This window comes from Spinacia oleracea, chromosome 3 (genome assembly GCF_020520425.1).
Source record: "Spinacia oleracea cultivar Varoflay chromosome 3, BTI_SOV_V1, whole genome shotgun sequence".
In the NCBI taxonomy this organism is placed as follows: Eukaryota; Viridiplantae; Streptophyta; class Magnoliopsida; order Caryophyllales; family Amaranthaceae; genus Spinacia; species Spinacia oleracea.
The window spans coordinates 30313985-30336026 of record NC_079489.1 but is presented as its reverse complement, the minus strand read 5'-3'; the positions used below and the strand labels follow the sequence as shown (position 1 = coordinate 30336026).

General features: G+C 36.0%; 2 protein-coding genes across 3 annotated transcripts; one reads left to right on the top strand and one right to left on the bottom strand.

Annotated features, from left to right (window-relative positions):
- Positions 1-11061: 11061 nt before the first annotated feature.
- On the top strand, positions 11062-21168 carry LOC110805981 (uncharacterized). 2 transcript variants are annotated; one of them, XM_056840048.1, is made up of 6 exons: positions 11062-11295; positions 13252-13742; positions 13905-14031; positions 14779-15064; positions 15307-15408; positions 20441-21168. In XM_056840048.1, the coding sequence occupies exons 2-4, from the start codon at positions 13252-13254 to the stop codon at positions 14980-14982; spliced, it is 822 nt and encodes a 273-aa protein (XP_056696026.1). In that variant the 5' UTR covers positions 11062-11295; the 3' UTR covers positions 14983-15064; positions 15307-15408; positions 20441-21168. The 2 variants fall into 2 exon arrangements, with proteins under 2 accessions (XP_056696026.1, XP_056696025.1); XM_056840047.1 differs by lacking the exon at positions 11062-11295 and having other exon boundaries at positions 12463-13742.
- On the bottom strand, positions 16700-19034 carry LOC110805976 (zinc finger BED domain-containing protein RICESLEEPER 2-like). The gene is made up of 4 exons (XM_056838978.1): positions 18941-19034; positions 17066-18838; positions 16871-16950; positions 16700-16738 (listed from the first exon to the last, which is right to left on the bottom strand). The coding sequence occupies exons 1-4, from the start codon at positions 19032-19034 to the stop codon at positions 16700-16702; spliced, it is 1986 nt and encodes a 661-aa protein (XP_056694956.1).
- Positions 21169-22042: the final 874 nt, after the last annotated feature.

The window sequence follows — 22042 nt, the reverse complement described above, 5'->3', positions numbered from 1 at the left end:
ATAGAAATGCTGAATGGAAACACACTATAATCTCATACCGTTTTAAAATGGACCAGTTAAAAGGTCTATTAGTGGGATGTTAAATTTTGAATGAATGCTACATGAGAAGGGTAGAAGATTTAAGAATTGAATTAAATTGACATTAAAAATAATAAAGGTTGGAGAGTTAGTGAGAAGTTGAAGAATGGGGAAGATAAAGTAGGGGACGGTAGTTTAGGGATAATCAAGTTTAGTATTAATCCTAATTTTTGGTACTCCGATCCCTCCGTCTCATTTTTATAGTTCTATTTCTATTTTGAGAGTTCCATAATTATAGCCATGTTTCTATTTTTTTCCATTAAGTTTTTCACTTTTCCATGTACTATATTAATTTAAAATGCATTGAAAATCCAACAAAACTTTCCCATTATATTTCAGTTCTTCATGTACTATATTCCCTTTTCTATGTACTATATTCCACTTTATCATAAAATCAATTATCAATGTACTAAATTGCCAAAAAAAAAAATTATCAATGTACTATATTCCAATTTCCCGTGTACTATATTGTATTTTTTTTAAACCCGTGTTTTTAGTCAACGAGACTATAAATATGGACGGATGGAGTACATTTCTAATAAATTAAAGAGACGGGGATTAGTAGTCTACTACGTGAAAACTAATGGAAATAAAGTGGAATAATGAATGACCATTATTTTTTTTATAACAAAAAGTAAATAGAAATATTAATAGGGTCTTCAAGATGGTGTTGCTTATGTGTCATTCAAATGATGATGGTTATGATTTTTAAATACTAGGTATTGATTACTCAAATTAATAGGAAGATGAGTTCAGATTTCAAATATTTAATTAAAATCATATACTCGGTACATTAATTGCGCAAAATGTACGTCAAAAGTGGGTATTACATCTACTAGATAGAGATGGACATATAATAAATTGTGGAATTCAATTCAATCATGCATGCTTTCGTTATGAAGGTGTCTTCTTCTTCTGTACGAGGTGTGGGAAGATAGGGCATGATATTTTAGAGTGTTCAACGCCATGGAATAAGATTACTAAGGAGATAAACAATGTCATTGTTGAAGCCAGCGATTTGAGAGTTATGTATGGACGTGAAGATGCTCCTATGTATTCCAACCGCATTAGGGGTTTACCAAACTATGAGAAGTTTCGAACTACAAGGGTGGCGTTAGGCATTCTTCCCCGTCTGAATTTCTATGGGGAGTTCAGTGGAGATAATGGAGATGATGACAATGATTCAGGAGGGAGTAATGGAGGTCATGACCCTGGGCCTAGTCGGAGAAGAAGACGTCGATATATGTCTGATTCGGAATCAATCTCTTCCGACTCTTCTTGTGCAGGTGGAGGTGGTGGATCAAAGCAAATTGTTCCACATCATGATTACGTTGGGAAGGGAAAAGAAGTTATGAAAGCAGCATTTATTAGCTCGAATAAGCTTACGGGTGATTATGGTATGATGGGAAGAGGAAAACACCAGGATACGGAGGAGACAAGGGCTGCCGGCGGAGCTCCACCTAAAGAGGTGACTGCAGAAGGGGGAGGGGGAGAGTTGCTGCGCATATCGAGACACTTCCAAGATGGAATATACGTGTCAGATCATCAAAAAAATTTAAAAAGCGAGGGAATGGAAGGTCTCACAAATTCAAGTCTCGCCATTTGGATGGGCACGTGGCTAATTCACAAGTGGCAGCTGAAGAGTTTACACGTTCTCCAAGTAAGTTTACCATTGGCAAGTTTTCTCATAAATCTCTTATTGGGCCGAAATCAAATGTTGTAGCTGTTGAACCCCCACCCTTACCCACTCATTTAATAAATAGACCACCCTCTCAAAATCCCCCCTCTCATATTCAGTCCCCACTTTACTCTTCACCAAACAGTTTACAAAATCCAACATCGTCTTCTAGTACGCCGAATTCTGGTATGGGGGAATTTTTCCCATACAATTGGACGGGTGATTTGGATCAGCCCATTTCACCAGGTGAGGCCCATGATGATACTTTACCTGTTGAGCCCAACATTGCTGATAATGATGATTGGGCAAATCCAACCCAAGTACCAGTTGAAAGTTCGGGTCGTTCGGGTAGTGGGCCTGTTGAAAGTATGGAACATGATGGCCATCAATATGACTATCCCAACCCTATACCAGAAAACCCATATGAGCTGGCCCAACGAGATGATGTTTTTGGCTACTATGGCTATGTTTCAGAAGACACTTTTCCAGAGACAGATTCTGCTTCTTGGTCACAACTATGGCGAGATTTGGGTAATATTGATTCTCCAACTTCCCACCTTGCATACCCAGGTTCTCATGAATCACTTCAATCAGGATCTTCGAGTTCCTACCATTCGCAGTGCAGGGATATTCCAAGAGCAGAATTTGAAAATCTGCGCATTTTTCAAGCTATTATGGAGGATCAGATTCAAGAAATAGAGGATGCTAACAAGCAGACAACGGAGACATCACTGACAGGAAGCATAGTTTAGAAGAAGAGGCGAGCTGGAAAAGAAAAGATAGACAGAGGCATGGATGATTCCAGCAGCTCAATTGTCAAGAAGAAGAATCGGGGAAACAGAAAACCAAGACCGAACAGGAGAGCTAATTTTTATTTCCCCAATGGTGTGGTTAACCCAGCTGACTAGAGGGCCAAGGAAGAGGATCAGAAAAAGCAGCCAGTGTGTGAGCCTTACAACATACGCAAAAGAATGGGGAGACCTCCAACAAAGAGAAGAAGAGAAGACCTTGCTTGCCCGCCTATGGAACCATGTACTAGCAGGAAAAAGTGCAAAGTTCATGATCCTGAAAATGTGCCGATTCCGCAATTCAACAAAATTGTAGATGACTACTACAAAGCGTGTTTTGGTGGCAATTTCGTGATAATCAGGGATGATGAAGATGGGAGCGGAAAGCACGAAGACAGCAAGGAAGAACAGCAAGGAGCAATGGTGAATGGAAAAGATGGATCAGCAACTACTTCTGTGTCATTCAATGGCTTGGAGGTTGAGCCTGATCAACCTCAAGGGGCGCCATGAAGGTATTAGCTTGGAACTGTAGGGGGTTAAACGATTCGGATGGCCCTACAGTTCCTTTTCTTGCCTGGACCATCCGTCAACTTTCACCTGATATTGTGTTTTTAATGGAAACCAAGGCATGTAGTGAAGTAATTAGTAATGTAGCCTTTTATATTAATTATGCTAAGTTTGATTATGTTGAATCTACCTCGAATGTTGGAGGTCTTGCAATATTTTGGAAGCCAACTGTTAGGCTGGATGTTAAAGAAAAATCTATGAACTTCATAGTTTGTAAAATTTTTGATGTAATGACGGGTAGTATGAATGAATGGGACTTAATTTTGGTGTATGGTTCGCCTTATGTGGAGGGGAGGTTTGATGTGTGGAATGATATTGGTAGCATGATAGCTAGTGCCTCTAATAGAGTCTTATTGTTAGGAGATTTTAACCAAGTAGAGTTTTTGAGTCAAAAAAAGGGTGGCAATGAGTACATACCAGGAAGAGATTATTTCATGTTTTGGAGAAACTACTGGAATTTAATTGAGTTGCCTTTTAGGGGAGTCCCATTCACTTGGTGTAATAATAGGGATGGAGCAGACTGTGTGTATGAGAGATTAGACAGAGGCTATGCTTCTGCTGAATGGTTGCAATCGTATGCTGAAACAAATATCTTCAACCTCCCTATTTTTGTATCGGATCACGCTCCAATTATATTAGACACGTCTCCCAACACAATAAGAAGGAAAAGAACAAAAAAGATTGAAGATTAGTGTTTAGACTTCCCCAAACCCAGAGAGATTATTAAAGAAAAATGGGCCAGTTTGAGTCAGGGGTCACCTATGTTTTCTTGCTCACGAAAGCTAGATATAGTTAAAAATGAATCGTTTGTCTGGTGCAAAGAATATAAGATAGCAAATAATGTAATTTGGGATGATGTAGTCAAAAACTGTTTGGATAAACAAAGAGGCGTAATGGAGGAAGGGAATGGAGATGAGTTGGAGTTTAGAAAGGACCAGTTTGACCAAGCATTGGTTAAGCTGGCCTACTGGAAACAGAGAGCAAAAGGAAAGTGGGCAATGTTGGGAGACAATAACACCTCATTCTTTTACAGATATGCAAAATCCAGGAAATTGAGGAATGAAATCAAACTGTTGCAGAAGGATAATGGAGAATGGACATCTGATAGTACATATATAAAGCTACTGATTGTGATGATGAGTGGACAGAGATACCAGATAGCTTTCGTGATTTTGCAGTAAGGCTAACTCAGGAACAAAGGGAAGTTTTAATGAAGCCGTTTGTTGCATCTGAGGTACAAAAGGCAGTCTTTCAGATGGGTGGGTTAAAAGCTCCAAGCCCGGATGGTGTTCCTGCGGTTTTTTTCCAAAAAGCGTGGGACATTGTGGGTCAAGATATTGTGAAAGCTGTTCTATATTTCTTTCGTAATGGTTACTTGTTAAAAGAGTGGAACTACACTCTTATTTCTCTAATCCCGAAGAATGAGTGCCCAGATAAACCGTCCCAATTCAGACCGATTAGTCTATGCAACGTTATATATAAAATTATCTCCAAGTGTCTCACTAATCGACTCAAATTGATTCTTCAATGTCTAGTGGGACCGTATCAGAATGCATTTGTGCCTTCTAGGATCATGGGAGATAACTGTTTACTTGCCCATGAGGTTCTTACGTATGTTAAGAGAAGAAAGAAGGGATTGCAAAGATTTGCGGTGTTGAAGATAGACATGAATAAAGCGTATGATCGCGTGAGGTGGCAGTTCGTTAGTTGGTTATTAGATAAAATGGAGTTCCCAGCTATTTGGAGGCACTGGATTATGCAATGCGTCACAACGGTGTCTTACTCGATTCTTGTTAATGGAGAACCAACAGAGGTGTTTAAACCGAGATGTGGTTTGAGACAGGGGGACCCACTATCTCCGTACATTTTCATCCTCATCATGGAAGTTTTATCAAAGATGATATTGCAGTTGGAAGCCCAGAAGAAGATTATGGGTATAAGGATTACTAAAAACTCTCCTTCTCTCTCTCATCTACTATTTGCTGATGATTCATTATTTTGCTTCAAAGCTGACTCTGTAGCATGCAGGAGTATAAGAAGCACAATTGATACTTTTTGTCAGATTTCGGGTGAAGCAATCAACTTTGATAAATGTAATGTAATTTTTAGCCCAAACACACCTGACATTGTTAAGAATGAATTGAAGAGTATTCTTGGTACTCCATGCACGGATAAGCTGGGGAGATATTTAGGTTGCGATGTAGAAGTGGATGGAAGATCCTCTCATGCTTTTGAACCACTGGTTGAGAAGGTGCAGAAAAAGATCTCATCATGGAAACATCTATCGCTTTCCCCTGCAGGTAGGCTCTTGTTGATTAAATGGTATTCTAGCCTCGCTTTGCTCCAACGTACTGGCTGTGTTCCTTTTGCCAAAACTGATTACACAGAGAATGAACTCGTTGTTGTTATGGTATTGGTGGAGATAAAATAAGGAGCATAGGGGAATATGTTGGGCAAAAAGAGCTAAGTTGGAATTACCCAAGGGGATGGGAGGTATTGGCCTTCGAAATATCAGCTTCTACAATCAAGCTCTATTGGTTAAGCAAGCAATGCGTATCTACCAACATCCAGATCTTCTTGTGTCGAGGGTGTACAGAAGAGCGTATGGATCAACACCTTTAGAAGCAGGTTTAACAGGCAGAATTTGCAAGAAAGAATCATGGGCGTTTAAAGGAATGTGCAAGAGTGTTGCAGCAACTCGGCAAGGATTTAGCAAGATTATCTACAGTGGGGACACAAACATGCAAAGAGAGAGATGGTTGGGGTCAGGTGTGCCTCAATTAAAGCAAGGTATTCCGACCGAGAGACTGAATGCAACAGTTAATAGCTTATTCCAACAAGGGGAGAGAGTGTGGAATAAGGGGATGATATGGAGTATGTTTACAAAAAATACAGCAAGGGATATTTTGAATACTCACATTCCCAAGGACACACGAGCAGATCAATATCACTGGACAGGCAGGGGTAATGACAAACTTTCAGCAAAGTCAATTTATGCTTTCATGGTAAGGGAGAATAATATGGAAGAATGTCAAAATATTAATTCTAAATTCTGGAAGCTTTTGTGGCATAGCTGCTTGCCACCAAAATGGAAGATGTTTGTGTGGAAATTACTAAATAAGGCGTTACCACTTCGAGTTAAACTACTCAAGAGAGGTATCCCAGTGAATCCGAATTGTCCGTGTTGCCTCAAGCAAAGGGAAACAGAAGATCACCTTTTTAGGGATTGTGACATTGCTATGAGAGTATGGCAAGCTTGTTCATTAGGGATTAATGCAAAAGCTTCATCTCACATTCATTGCTCAGATTGGGTGAAGAATTTTTTGGGTTATCTATGGAGGGAGGATGGCAAAAATAGTGTGCGAGCGTTAGAATTTACAGCGGTTTTATGGGCTATTTGGGTCCATAGAAATGGATTAGTTTTTAGAGGAGGTAATGGAGATCCAACCTCCATTATGTGGACACTGAAGAACCAAAGCAGAATGGCATGGACAGCCATTGAAGGGAAGAGGGCAATGGAAGAAAGGAAAAGGGGAAAGCAGCAGAACTGGTCTAACTTGGATGCAATGGATGGGGTGCTGGTCAAGGGTACTAGGAAAAATAATCCAGTTGTAGTTTTGGTGGACGGGGCTTATAGGAGGAAGGAGGAATCCTTTGCACCTGAAGCAGCAATTGGCTGGGTTATACAAGCAAATGAGGCAACAATTGTGGAAGGAGCCTCTGTAGTAAGGTGTGGCAGCGCTCTAATGGCTGAAGCAATGGCTTTACTGGTTGGCATTCAGCAGGCTAAGCAAAAAGGATGGATGGATATAATAGTGTTTACGGATAGCACACTACTGGTGGCTGCTATGAAACAGTACCCAAATGCTCCGTATGACATAGCTACAATATGTGATGACATAGTTAAGGTCTACGTCACTAAGTGTAACAGGAACTGCGTGGAAAGGGCTCACTGCTTAGCAGTTAGAGCTAGACGAGGAATAGGATAGATTTTTTTTAGTTTTCCTGTTGTTTCTTGCTTGTGTTGTATGTTTGAAACTACTGCCAAAAAAAAAATTCAATCATGCATGCATATAACTTTAATTTTTTTTATTTAATTTAAGTTTTTTTTTTGAGGAGTATTTAATTTAAGTTAGTACTACCTCTGTTTTAAAATGATCTTTACTTATTGCATAAATGTTATGAAAAAAATAAGAAGAGTGTATAAAAAATATGGGTGAATATAATAAAATATGGATAAAGTAATAGAAATTAATTATAAAAAGGTAGGTGGATGTAAAAAAAACTGAATAAAGTAAAAGAAAGTGAGTAAAAAGTTGTAATTGTTGTGGGAATAAGATAGCAAATAGTTTCCTGTCCAAAAATGAAAAATAGTACTACCTCAATTTCAAAATTATGGTTACTATTTGCACAAATATTAAAACAAAATAGGATAAGTGTGTAAAAATGTGAGTGGGTATAATAAAATATGGATAAACTATGGTAGATGGGTAAAAAAGATGGGTGATTGTGAAAAAAAATAAACAAAGTAAGAGAAATTGAGTGAAAAGTTGTAAATGTTGTGGGGGTAAAAAAGGTAAGATAGTAAAAAATTTAAGTCCAAAAATAGAAAGAAAAAAAAATAGTGTAAAGAACATTATGAAACATACTAAATTAAAAAGTATAAAGATCGTTTTGAAACAGAAATAATGTAAAGCACAATGTAAAGAATATTATGAAATAGACTAAGAAGATGTTAATTTTGAAACGGATGCAGTATATTAACAACATTATGGTATGTCTAATAGTGTTCCTAGTTAAGTTGGTTAGGTTACATACATAGGTCATTTATTTTACTTATTTCAGAAAAATTGAGTTCAGATTAATTCATATAAGATAAGTTCATGAAAAATAACGGTTATATAAGTATAATTTATATTTAAAATAAATTTTGATATATTCAGATAAGTTTAGAAAAATAAGTGTAATTCATGTGAATAAAACACACACTTACATGTAAGACTACATAGTGATTTAATATTCCATTTCACGTACTACCCTCCATACTTAGGATTGTATAGACATTCACAATAAAATGTTACAGTACATTTTTTTTTAGACGGGTAAAAATGTTGCTTTTCATCAAGAAGACACAGGCCCTCAATATTGTTAGAAACTACCCATAATTAGGATTATAATGCAATTCGTCTAGAAAATTCGTTTCCTTTATTTTTCTATAAAAAAGATATAAGCAAACAATGTTAATATGTCATTGTTTTCATCCGATTTTGAAATTCAAGTGTAGTGGAATGGATATTGTCCCTTGTATACACTCTTCCAAGTGTTAATTAAATTAGCTTCCCCCCAAAAATAATCCATGGCTTATCTTTTCATGTGTGTACGTTCATTTTCTTGGCTTTGGTACCTAAGCAAATCAGCTTTTAGATTGGATTATCAAAACTTTTTATATAGGATAGGATGTCAAAAACTAACCCGACTCATTAGGAGATTTATACCCATGATTTATTAACATGGTCCAATTCGTGGAATTTTAGACTCTAACCCGATTGATCTCATACGCGAACCGAGCTAAATCAACCCAAGCTACACCCATTTAGCCGTATTGTCACCCCTAAATATACGCGGATATTTTTTATTTATTTTTTTGAGATAAGAATGAAGTGCTTTATCGGGTCAAAACCTCACACTGGTCAACCCGATACCGAATGATATTGCGTATGTAAGAGCTTACCTAGCTAGGTTTTTAAATATTTAGCCAATATAGTGTGAAACAGCTGGCCGGTCTTACGTACATCTATAATGGGAAACTAAAAGGAATTAAAATATACAATTTCTAGAACTTCAAAGCAATTTGCATGCAACTATGCAAGGCTTCGCCTGACATCAATTATTAGCTCGTCATATGTTAAGACCTTATATTGTCCACATGTGAGTTATCCTATATTTAAGAAAGATGAGAGAAAATATTACCTTATAAGCTTGTTGAGTCACTCCCACTATTGTCAATTGGTTTTAGTGTGGAACCTCCATTTGACTTATAAGTGGATCGAACGTACTCTCCTCCTCGTTATTAGGTATGTTGTCCAGACCCATTTTGTATTTCTCTGAAATTTAACATGGTAACTTTCCGAGAGGGGTGTCCAAGTTATTGATGCCACAATTCATGTTTCCCCAACATTGACGTTTGATTAGCTTGGATAGTCGCTTCGGCTTGAACCAGTATACCCCATCACTTTGTTCACCCGCTCCAATCAGGGTCCTGGAATAGTGGTCCTGTACTACACAAAGCTTATCAGTAAATGTGTGATAAAAGGAGTTTGCAAGTAATTGTGAGACAGAAATCAAATTTCAATTCAGCTCCGGAACATATAGTAAATCAGTTAAAATCAATGTATCGGTCAACACGACACTTCCTTCCCTTGTCGCCATTACTTGTTAACCATTAGGTAAACCCACTGGAGAAGGGATAACATCTTTCATGTCAGAGAATAAGGTTTTATATATTGCCACTCATTTGATTTGAGCAACCTGTGTCGATGATTCACCTGTGTGAGAGAGTCGAGGAGGAATTAACGTTTGCATTATTAAACATGGCCAGTAACTTGGACCATTGTGCATCCGAAACAGAGGGAAGACGGTCCTCTTCACCAATAGGTGGTTGGGCGCCCAGTGCTGTTACGTTGCTAGGTCGATACGAGAATTAGAATCTTAGTAATGCAAGGTCTCTACTCTCTGGTTGTATAAAAATAAATAAATAAATAAATAGTTTGTAATTATATTTATGAATAATATTGGTTAAGCTTTTGTCGTTTATTCGTTTCTGGAACCTTGAATTTCCTTTCAGTTTCCCCAATGGCGTTGACTAAGAAACATTCAGAAGACATGGAAGATGTTGAAAAGAAGGAAGAGGAAGACGATGACAACAGAGAATCTGAGCCTCAGCGAAGAGACTAGAGAGAGAGGTTCGAACAATGACGAAGAAGAAGGTTTGAAGCTTAATGAAGAAGTTGGTGTGCCTACTGCTAAATGCTAATATACAGACGATGACACCAAACCATCAGGCTGACTCTTGACAATTATCTGACTTAGACTTTTTACAAATATTTCTTCCACCTCCACCAAAACAGAAGTGTTCAGATAAGCTGCAGGAGAAAATTAATAAGTTTCTTGCACTCAAGAGGCAGGGAAAAAACATTAACAAAGATCTTCGCAGTAGAAAAAAACGCTATCGAAATCCTGATTTTCTATGCCATATTACGAGGTATTAAGATATCGATGAGATAGGATCATGTTTCAGCAAAACATGTATTTAACCCACGTGGGTATCATTTATCAACAAAGCGACTACTACGATGCAATAGAATCTCATATGATGGGTCTCAAGCATGGTATTGTGCGGCATCGAACTTGTGCGGATATACCTCAACAAAATGGGGTTGCGGAGATAAATGTTTGAGTCACATAAGGAAAGGTTTCAAACGCTAATAACAGCAAGGGATATTTATATACGTAGGTCATTTAAGATAATTTCATATAAGATAATTTCATAAAAAATAACGGTTATATAAGTTCAGATAAATTCATATAAGATAAATTCATGAAAAATAATTACGGTTACACATAAGGAATATTTACATACCACTACAAAAAATCGGCTGTATAACAACGGAATATCAGAGACGGAATTAATCCGTTTCTAAATTAGGGACGGAAAAATAATATTCTGTTTCTGATTTTTTTATGGACGGAAATGGAAAATCCGTAGCTAAATCTAGAGACGGAATACTTATTTCCGTTGAAAGCTAGAGACCGAAATATAAATCCGTAGCTAAATTTATTTTATTTTTAAATAAATTTTATTTTTAGGAAAGGAAGTAAACGAAAATTTCATGAACCGCTCAAATTCATTTTGCCCGCTATATTATTTCATTACTCAACAAGTCAAAATAATTGCGCAAAACTCAAATATTTCACTCTCTCTTCTTCCTCCCTTCTTCTCTACTTTTCAGTTTTAGGGCTCAGTCTCACACTACTCAGAAAAATCACCGAAATAGCACTGACCCGTCTGCCGCGTCTCTCTCCACCGAGGACTCGCAATTCTGGTGGATATCTACACGTTTTCTGTCGCTCTCCTCGGTGCGTCGTGTTAGCTAGGGTTTCGTGCTTCCCCTTTTTGTTCTTCGGGTATGGTTCTCTTCTTATTCAAGTACAATTCTTTTGACAAATTCCACTTTTTTGCAACCGATTACTTCATAATACTTACCTTTGAATTGATAATTTCATAAATTGATTGAATTTTTTTGATAATTTTGTCTTTTGATGATTTTTGTTGTGTTTGGTGTTGGGTGGATGGTTGTTCAAATATTTCCTTGTTTCTGACTGTTTTTGGTTTTGTTGTTGTTGTTGTTGTTGTTGTTGTTGTTGTTGTTGTTGTTGTTGTTGTTGTTGTTGTTGTTATATTAGGGTTTATAATTTGTTGATTTTAAGGGTTTTCCCCCTTTTTATTTGGGTGTTCTTGTTTTGTGCGTGATGATTAAAATAGAGTGATTGGGGTTTTGAGGAAGTTGTTAGGTTTGATTTTTATGCAGTTTTCACCGGAAACTAGCTATTTGGGCATGTTGTTTACTGTTAACCGGTTAATCTTGTACATGCTAACATTCACCAATGTAAAACTGTGATAGATTGGTTTAGAAAAGACCCTTGTTGCCGAAGTTTCCTGTTTTTCCAACATTGATTCTGTGCCCCATCCTTCAAACCCTCAACAAATCAACAGATGGTTGTTTTAACCGATAAACCAACTGAAAATCCTGATGCAAAGGGGAGGTTGGAAAGCCAAGGGAAAGAAGAAATTAGAGGGTATACTAGTACCATGATAGAGGGACATAAAAGCAAATAGGAAGAGGCAGAACTCTGGTGTATATTACAGTTTTAGTACCTTTATCATGATTTCACGAAATTGCTTAACTAATTGACAGTTACTTCTTGTAGAGATTATTGAATACTCAAAATGGGCTTTTTTCTTCTTTGACTGGCTCTTGTTTTAAGGGTTTGTTAGCTGTATATTATTCTTATTACCTTAGTAAGGTTATTCTTGTACGTAATTAACTCAACTTTGTATTATAAGTAGTTTGTAAATCTTTCAATGCAATATAATAAGTTGATAGAATCATGTACTCCCTGGTTATCTTACTTGCCTAGTTGCCTTATTACGGCGGACAAAATCTTTTTTATTGTCATTCGTGCCATAATCGTATCTTTGTTAGGTTTATTTTATTTATGAGCTCCCCCTTTGACTTTAAACAACATGGTCAGAAGAAATTGTACTTAATTGTTTTGTTGTCCGGATTTTTAAGTTCCCCTCTCGAAAGACTAATAGGCAATCAACATTTGTTAATCTATACTGTCATGTGTACGAGAAATAAGGTTACAATTTTTTTGAAATGGAATGATTTTTTGTTTGTATGGATTGATTATCGATTTTATTTTATTTTCTTTATTTAATATATAGAGTGCTAAAATATTCATCTTATTTGTTAACGAATGCTAGGTTTATGTAGTGAAAAGAGTTAGAAAACCAACTAATATGAAATGATGTTGCAGTAGGACGAAGATAACAATGATAGACCGTGAATGGATGTATAATAGGGTTAATGGAAATTTTTTGAGTTCAACTTATGCACAAAAAGTCGACGAGTTTATTGAATTTTCTTGTAAGCAAGATAATTTTATGATTGATGGGCAAGATAAAAACTTATGCTTATTTTTTATGACATTGTTCTACTGATTTGCTAGTGTTTGATTCTGCTTAGTTCTAATCTTTTAGTTCTCATCTTTTCTATTATTGATTTTGCTATTATGATGTTGATTTGTTCTGTTATTCTAATGCGTTTGATTATATTCGTATGCTGTCTTTGTTGTTGATTTGCTTGTTATTTTGTATGGTTTTAATATTTTCTATGGTAATTGTTCTACTGATTTGCTTGTTATTTTTTATGATTATTTTATGACATTGTTCTACTGATTTGCTGATTATTTCAGTGATTATTTTATGACATTGTTCTACTGATTATTTTACTGATTATTTTATGACATTGTTCTACTGATTTGCTTGTTATTTTGTATGGTAATTTCAACATGCAGATGTCATACAGGCGTAGAGGTGGCTTGAATGGGAGGGGTGCCATCATTCGACCTCCGGGATACCGTTATAATGGCCTAATAAATACTCATATTATGGGTGAAGAGACTCAAGATCGGCTGCCAAATTATGGGCATGTGGCAGAAGAAAGCACGTTGAATTTTGTGCGTAATTCTGGGTACCGTGCAACAGCAAGCATGCTTCATCATGTGCCTAGTTCTGTGATCCAGGCAACAACAAGCACCACCAGCCACCAAGCAGCAGCAAGCACCAATCACACTTTTCACCAGGCAACAACAAACATGACAATGGAAGCACCTAACACAGTTCATCAATTGCCAAACACAGTCCACCAGGTGCTCCATCAAGTGCCCCACACTAACCCCCTCCACAATGCTAATGTAGGCAATAATCACGAGGCAATCACAAACACAACTGATGAGACAGGCAACCCTGAAAAGGAAGAACATGTGTTGCACCCTGATGGATTATGGTGAGTTGTATTAATGTGATAATTTACTATGTCAAATTAAGTTATTAATTTGGACGAACTAAAATGAAAAGAGTGACATGTGTAAGTTCTGCAAAAGTTTAGACCAAAGTTGACATGTAAGTTATGCGAATGTGATAGTTTTAATATTTTCCCTTCTAACAGGTTCTCCCATCGTGCTGTGGTTAATAAGGTTTCTGCTACATCTTATAAGTCATATTTTAAGGGACCCTATTGCAATTGGAAGATGACTCCACCACAAGTTCAACAGAGGTGGTGGAATACTTTCAAGGTTTGTCTATTACTCTTTTTTAAGATTTTAAGAGCATTTTTGTGCACTTGTTTGTTATTTAATGCTGCCTGGCTTCTACTTGTCATAGACCTCGCTGATGAAATTTAAGAAACTAGAACTTGCAAGATTTATGAACTTATTGACCCTAATATTATCCTAGGTTTATGAATTATGCTACTGGTTGATATAATTAGGAGGTTTTGGATAGGAGTATGCAAACTCTTCTGGATCCCTTGTACTTACACACACCATACTTACATGCTTAGTACAAAATTTCAAACTATAGGAGTGAAATAATATGCCTAATCAGTTGTTTTTGTGAGCATACTACTTTCTTTTTTTCCAACCATTTCAAACTCGACTGGTAGGGCTCTCAGAAGAGGGATACTGGTAGGAAACCGACATCATAAAATAATTATTAATTTCTAGTCTGCTCTGCGATATAGTGACGTATTAAGAAGCCTATTGGTCAAGGTTAGGACCATCACGACAAGTTTAATCATGTAGTTGTCTTCTGTTCTTTTTGTTCCATCGCGAGAAAAAATAATCGATACTTTAATAGAAACCTAAATGAGTAAGGAAAGAAAGTCATATATCATTATATCCAAGCATCATAAGTTTCAAGTTTACATGTATAATCATACTGTGAAAATAAGCTCTTAATAAGCAATAATGTCAATTTAGTTATGTTTATTTTTATCAAATGATTGCTTTCTAATTGTTTCATCCTTGCATATTCAACTGAAGCACGAGTTCTCTTGGGATCCATCAGTAGCTAAGATTGTTAAGAAGGGATGGAAATCTAAGGTGAGTAGGCGCCTTACTGGTATAGTGTCAAAGGTGTGCAATGAACCTGGCTACGAAGCTGAATGGTGTCCTCCTACCGTAAGGGAAGAAATGATTCGGATTAGATCAGAAGAGGAGAACAAAAAAAAAAGCAGAGCAATGTAAGAAAAATAGGAATGGAAATGGAGACCATAAGATTCACCATCGACAAGGATCCATATCTACAGATGAAGTGAGGCTAAAATTGGTAATGCTTTCTTTCCGAGAATCATAGTGCATCTTTCTTTAATTTATATAAGATCTGTTATGTTCATGTTTGATCTTTCTATCCTGGTTATGTACGTAGTTTTGTTCAGGTTATAATCTTTATGTTTTAGTTACGTATTGTTATGGAATTTATTTATGATGATGGTTTAGTTCTGCCTGGTTTCAGTTGTTATTTCCACTTTGCTTTTTGCCGCGTTGATGTATTTTTGTACAATTTAATAGGAAAAGAAGCTGGGATATCATCCATCTCCATCTGAGGTTTACTATGAAACTCATGCGGATAGTGGTGGTCGCTTTGTTAATGCTAAGGCAGAAGCTGTGTGGGTAAGTATCATGGAACACAACTCTAAGATACCACTTCTAAGCTATGTAGTATGAATGTACTCCTATCGTCTTAGCCTTGGATTTACTTTATAAGTTGTGATAACACCCGGATGATGATTATTGGATATTGGATAGTGAATCGATTGAATGTTGGAAATTAAAACAGGTTAAAGTTAACGTAATTACCTAAATTAAATTTTAGGTTGTCCATATTTAAGGGAAGTGCTGCCGAAATTTTCACTCATCACTTGTTCTATTTGTGTCTGTTGGTGAAATTTCAGTCATCACTTGTTCTGCATGTCAACACTTTATAGTGCATTCATTATACTAATTCAACAACCATCAAGTGCAATGCAGTCTCTAGGAATATTTATGTTGAGTGTTAGGGAAAAAAAATTAGTACAAGGCGCAGGAAAGGAACTTTTTTGACAAATTAAGTCATAAAGTCAAAGGTAAAATATGAACAGCTTTGGGTCCATAAAACTCACCAAGATAGATTTTGCTCAGTGTATATGCAATAACTATGTGCAGTCCAGATTTATCTTCTTCTTATTGCTTCAGTTGTTTGAAACAAGGTCTTAGTGAAATCGAAGTCTGTTGTAGTAGGTGCCGAAATCTATCTGGTTGTATGATTTAGTTTCAAAATTTTCCATATGTTAACTTTGCTAGTCATCACTGTTCTGTTTGTGTCCACATTTAAGTGAAGTGAAGCCAATAACCTAAAATACAATAGAGCTGATCATTTGCGGGTTTGGACGGGTAATGGACGGGCCACTTCCCCAAAAATCTGTCCAACGGGTCTAAAAATGTTGCCCTTACCCGTCCGCTAAGTATGATGTTGATTTCCCTTACCCGCCCTTTATATAAGAGCGGGCGGCTCGCGGGCTAACGGGCTTTTAAAGCATAAAACATAAATTATCAATCTAAAGTTATCATAGAACAAAAAAGGTAATTTTTAACTCAAATTACTACCTGCTTGTACCTGCTTCAAATTTGAGTTAAAAATTACTACCTGCTTTAACATAAATTGACGTGATTGTACCTGCTTCAAATTTGCAGCTAGAATTTTTAATTTTAACAAATTTAGAACTCTAACAACATACTGAAAGAGGCACCAAGCCCCATAGAAATTAGTTAAATTACAAAGCTAAATTATCCAACTTCAAAGACACAAATTACATCCAGTATCGTTCCATAATCAGCGTGCAAATTTCTGAACAAGAAGGAAACATCCATAGAGGAAGATAAGACATGGTTTTTAAGCAACAAGATCATCCATCCAACATTGAATTCAAGCATCAGCATTGTGTTTCTCAAGAACTTTCGTCACCTACAACAAAAACAAAAGTAAGATTGAAATTATCCTACTACTTTATTAGAGTATAGAGATTTAAACCAGAAAATAAAATGATTAATACAAAAAGAATAAAATTACTAACTTACCTAATCATTATTACTCAACACTAAGACACTCATCATCTTCTTCTTCTTCTTCATCGTCGTCAACAGACAATTCCCCATAGCCAAAGAATTTTGATGAACCTCCAAACAAAAAAAATCAATACCAAAATAGTTGCAAAATAAATCAGTTTTTTTTTTTTTTTAATATTTTAATGTAATGAATTGAAGATGATATAAAAGTAATTTAGTAACTTACCTGAGTTAAGACCTTTTGCACGTAACCAATCTTCAGAACATGCAAGAGCTTCTATTGTCTTTTGCCCAAGTGAGGCTCTCCAAGGATTTATTAACTTCTTTCCCATACTAAAAGAAGATTCTGAAGGAACCGTAGAGATGGGAATAGTCAATATGTCACGAGCCAAACATGCAAGATTTGGATAACGGACAGAATTTTTGTTCCAATATGACAGCACGTCACATTTTTCTGTCACATCCGGATTCTTTTCCTCTAAATAAATCTCCAATTCACTCTTGACATTATCTGCTTTCCTTCTCTTACTCAAGAATACCTTATAATCAAGTATTTCATCCATTTGTTCCGCATTACTTCCAACAACAGTAGAAATACTAGGGGCACCACTACTAGTTGCCAGATTAGGAGAACTAGCAGTATGGACATCTTTGTACTCATCAAACAAATCAAACAAAGTGTTTCTAACACGTTCAACCATTTTCTTAGCATATACCTCTCCAAACAACTTTTCATAGCAATATTCAACTCTGTCTAGTTTAAATCGGGGATCCAAAACAGCAGCACACGAGAGGACAAGACTATAATCAAACCAATATTTATCGAATTTATCCTTCATAGGTTTGACCATAGAAGACAAGCTACTTAAGGGTCCGTTTTTAACATCTATCAACTTTTTATGGATCCTCCATACACCATCAAAATAGAGATTTGAAGTGGGGTGTTTTGAAGCCGAAAATGTATTTGTAACATCATAAAAGAGCTTCAAGAATGCATGCAATTCACAAACTCTAACCCACTCTTCCAATGTGAGAGCAAACACTTTAAGATCCTTATCCCGACTAACCACATGATCAATAACATCTCTAAAGAAAATGAAGCGGTCAAGCATTAAAAATGTAGAGTTCCATCTAATACAATTATCTCCACGCAACTTCTTGTTTGTTTTTATACCAAAACTTGTTTCAGCAACACTATAAAACTTTTTCTTCTTTGGGATTGAATGCTTAAAGTGTTTCACTACACTTTTAATCTTGATAACAACATCATCTATGCCCTTGAATCCAGCTTGCACTACAAGATTTATAATATGACAAGCACATCGCAAGTGAAAGAATTCCCCACCATAAAACAAACAGTTTTTCCTTAGAAGATGAGCCTTTAAAGAAGAAATCATACAATCATTGTAAGATGCATTGTCCACTGTAAAACTAAATATCTTATGATCAATTTTCCATTGACCCAAGCATAATGCAATCTCATCCGCAAGAGAAACTCCATCAAACGGTGGTGTTAAAGCCCCAAATTTGATTATTCTCTTTTGTATTTTCCAATTAGCATCAACCCAATGAGCAGTAATGCACATATATTCATCATCTGTATGTTCACTTCTCCAATTATCAGTGGTAAAAGCTATACGACCAGGAGCATTTTGCAAATCATCCATAACAAATTTTTTTTCATCATCATAATATCTCAAAGTGTCTCTCCTTAAAGTATGCCTACTAATAGTATTAAATTGAGGGCACATAGTAGAGACCATATATTTGAACCCAGGTTCTTCACATGTAGCAAAAGAATGAGCACCAGATACAACATAAATGCAAATAGCCCTACGTACTTCCTCAAAATTAATATTAGGATTTTTCAAAGACATGTTGCTAGTGCCCCCACTAGATGGATTAGATGAAATACAAAAGTTCCTAATATCATGGTTTATGCGTTTTGGACATTTATCAACATGTCTTTTGAGATGAGACGTACCACTGCTATTATTTGCTGTAAAAATCATCTTACAGTGGTTGCAAATAGCTTGTATGCTCCCATCTTTTAATATTTCACGAGCCATATGCTGCCAAACAACTTATTTTAATTTTCTACCACGAGCATTGACTGGAGGGCCTTTATTATTGCATGGAATTTCATCTTCATCCTCCCCCAAGTCAAGTGGATTGACAGAGCTACCTTCTGCCATGGCTCTGCAAAATTGTTGGCATGAAAAAAAAGGAAATTAATTGTCTAAATTTGAAAGAAATATTCTTAGTAATTTCGTATGAATACAAAACAAAAAAAATCATATACCCAAATAAATTCTTTAATTTCTATTTCTTATATTCTTCAAACATACTCGTATGTCAGTTACATCGATCCGGAAATTTTAATAATGACTACACCGTATGAAATCAATGAATCATGGAAATTTATTAACATAATGATCATATATATTCAAATTAAATTGCAAAATAACATTGTTTATTTGGTTTTAAAATTAAAACATACAAGATCAAAAAATTACGGAGTATTTGTTTTAGAAAAAAATTAAATGAAGAACAATGAATTATGAGATACGGTGGTACTGTACTACTGTGGTAGGAACCCAAATCAACAACACAAAGTCACAAACTAATAAAAATGGAAACAACAAATTAACTAAAAGCCAAACGGACCATTACTCAATATTTTCATGTCACAAAGTTTAGAAGATATTATGTACTCCACCCATTAACAAAGCCAAATTGAGTAAACTTTAAAAGTACAATATTGGCACAGTAATTCCAACAATCATAGAAGCCCTCCAAAAAAATACAACAATCATAGAATATAGAATATTTATCAATAATTCAATAGTAATAAACAAAAATAATTAGACAGCTCGTGCTATGAGGTAGAGAAGCAGATTCATTAAATAAGTTTATGCTAGACTATTTGAAATTTCGAAGTATGAACTTACATGTAGGTCGCCGTCTCCGCGTCCTCGCTGTGCTCCGAAATCCGAATAGCTTAGTTGATGGAAATTGGAGAGGCAATGGTGAAGAAGGAGAAATGAAGAAGGTAAGAAACTAAGAATTGAGTTTTTGTCTTTTGGGTGTGAGTAGTGGTGTGACGGCTGTTGTGAAAAAATGGAAGGGTTAGTTGAGTTTAGGGTTTCATTTAGACAATGAAAGGTTAGATAACTCCAGAATATTCTTTTTTTCATTTATTTTCCTATGTAATACAACAATAAAATTTTAAATAATATGTATTTTAAATTTAGCGGGCTGGGCGGGCCTGTCCAGTTTAATTTTTTTTGTGCCGTAAACCGCCCGTTTATATTAACGGGCCGGGCCTGGCCCTCCCAAATATCAATTTTTTAAAAAAAACGTTGTCCAAGCCCGCTATTTTAGCGGGTCGAGCGGGCCGGGCCTAGCGGGTTACCCCGCCCATGATCAGCTCTAAAATACAACAATGTTAAGTTATAGTTTTCTATTTGTGTCTGTTAGTTCTGAAATCAGAGTTGGGAGCACAAGGAACATCCAAATTTCTGTTTTTTATGTTACAAATATTGAGTAATAAATAATCAGGCACTTGATCATGTTTCTTCGTGTTTGTGTTTTTTGGCAGAATGATTTTAAAAGTAGAAAAACCGCAAATTTACAATGTGAAGTTGAGAATCGAAAGACTGAAGATGAGTTGTTCCTTGAAGCTACGGGTGGGTGGAGTGAAAAGGGAAGGATATTTGGTTTGGGGGCAGCTGCTGATTCTTTCTATGAGAGACCGGGAGATAGGAGAACCAAAAAGTCACGAACAAACTATGCGATGGAACAAAAGAGGGAGCTTGATGAAACTAAGGAGAGCCTAGCTGAAACCCAAGAGAACCTTGCTGAAACTCAAAAAATGCTTGCCGAAACACAAAGAATTATGGAGGATCTTAATGAAAAATTTCGACTTATTGTGCAAGCCAACAATCTCTCAACCACTCCTACTTCTACATCCTTGCCTTGAGTTCCACTTATTTTGTGAATGGATGACCGCAACCTTTGATTGAAGATTGCTCTTTGGATTGAAGGTGGATTTTTTGTACATGCTGTGAAGTCTGATGTTATTTTATTTAGCATGCATAGTACTTATATTCTTCTAACATAGGCCTCAAGGTATTATATTTTGTAATTAAAGGTACTAATTGTTAACCTTGATTAGAGGGGCAGTTTGTGCATAGTGGTACAAGCTCCTCCACTTGTTGGCTACTTTCTAAGATTAGTTAATTGGAGGGGCTGCTTTTGTAGTACATGATGTTACTTTTGGACATACTTGAACAAATTCTGTTAACATTATCAATTATCATTTTGTGAGCTTTTGTATATGTTTTAGTTTTAACATTTAATGTTTAAGTATATATTTAAGCTTGTGATTCTTTAAAACATATTTCCATTATATTAAAACGAATATTTAATATTTTAATTTATGAATCACAGCGACAGAAACTATAAATCCGTAGCTAAAGGTGAAAATCTCATATTTTGAAGTCAGGGACGGAAATGTAATTCGTAGCTAAACTCAGAGACGGAAATACAAATTCCGTAGCTAAAATCAGAGACAGAAATTGAAATTTCGTACCTGAATCTAGAGACGGATTGGAAAAACCGTCTCTGGAGTCAGCTACGTAATATTCATTTCCGTTTCTAGAAGTAGAGACGGAATAACAAATTTCTGTTCCTAAGTCTTCGCAACGGACTGTGGGACGGATTTATTTCCGTCGCTACATCAGGGACGGTTTCCTTGCCCTCCGTCCCCATATCCATTTAGCGACAAGCTTTTTACCAACGGACGTATTCCGTCTCTATTTCCGTCTCTAGCCTTATTCAGCTACGGATTTGTTATTCTAGAGACGAAAAATTTCCGTCGCTATATCAATTTTTTTTTGTAGTGTACGTAGGTAATTTATTTACTTATTTCAGAAAAATTAAGTTCAGATAAATTCATATAAGATAAGTTCATGAAAAATAATTACGGTTACACATAAGGAATATTTACATACGTAGGTCATTTATTTACTTATTTCAAAAAAATTAAGTTCAGATAAATTCATATAAGATAAGTTCATGAAAAATAACGGTTATATAAGTACAATTTATAAAATCAACTCAATGCGAAAGAGTACTAACATTTAAGAATGGAGGGAGTACTAATTATTCTTTTTCTTCACAAGATGACCTGGTGTCACAG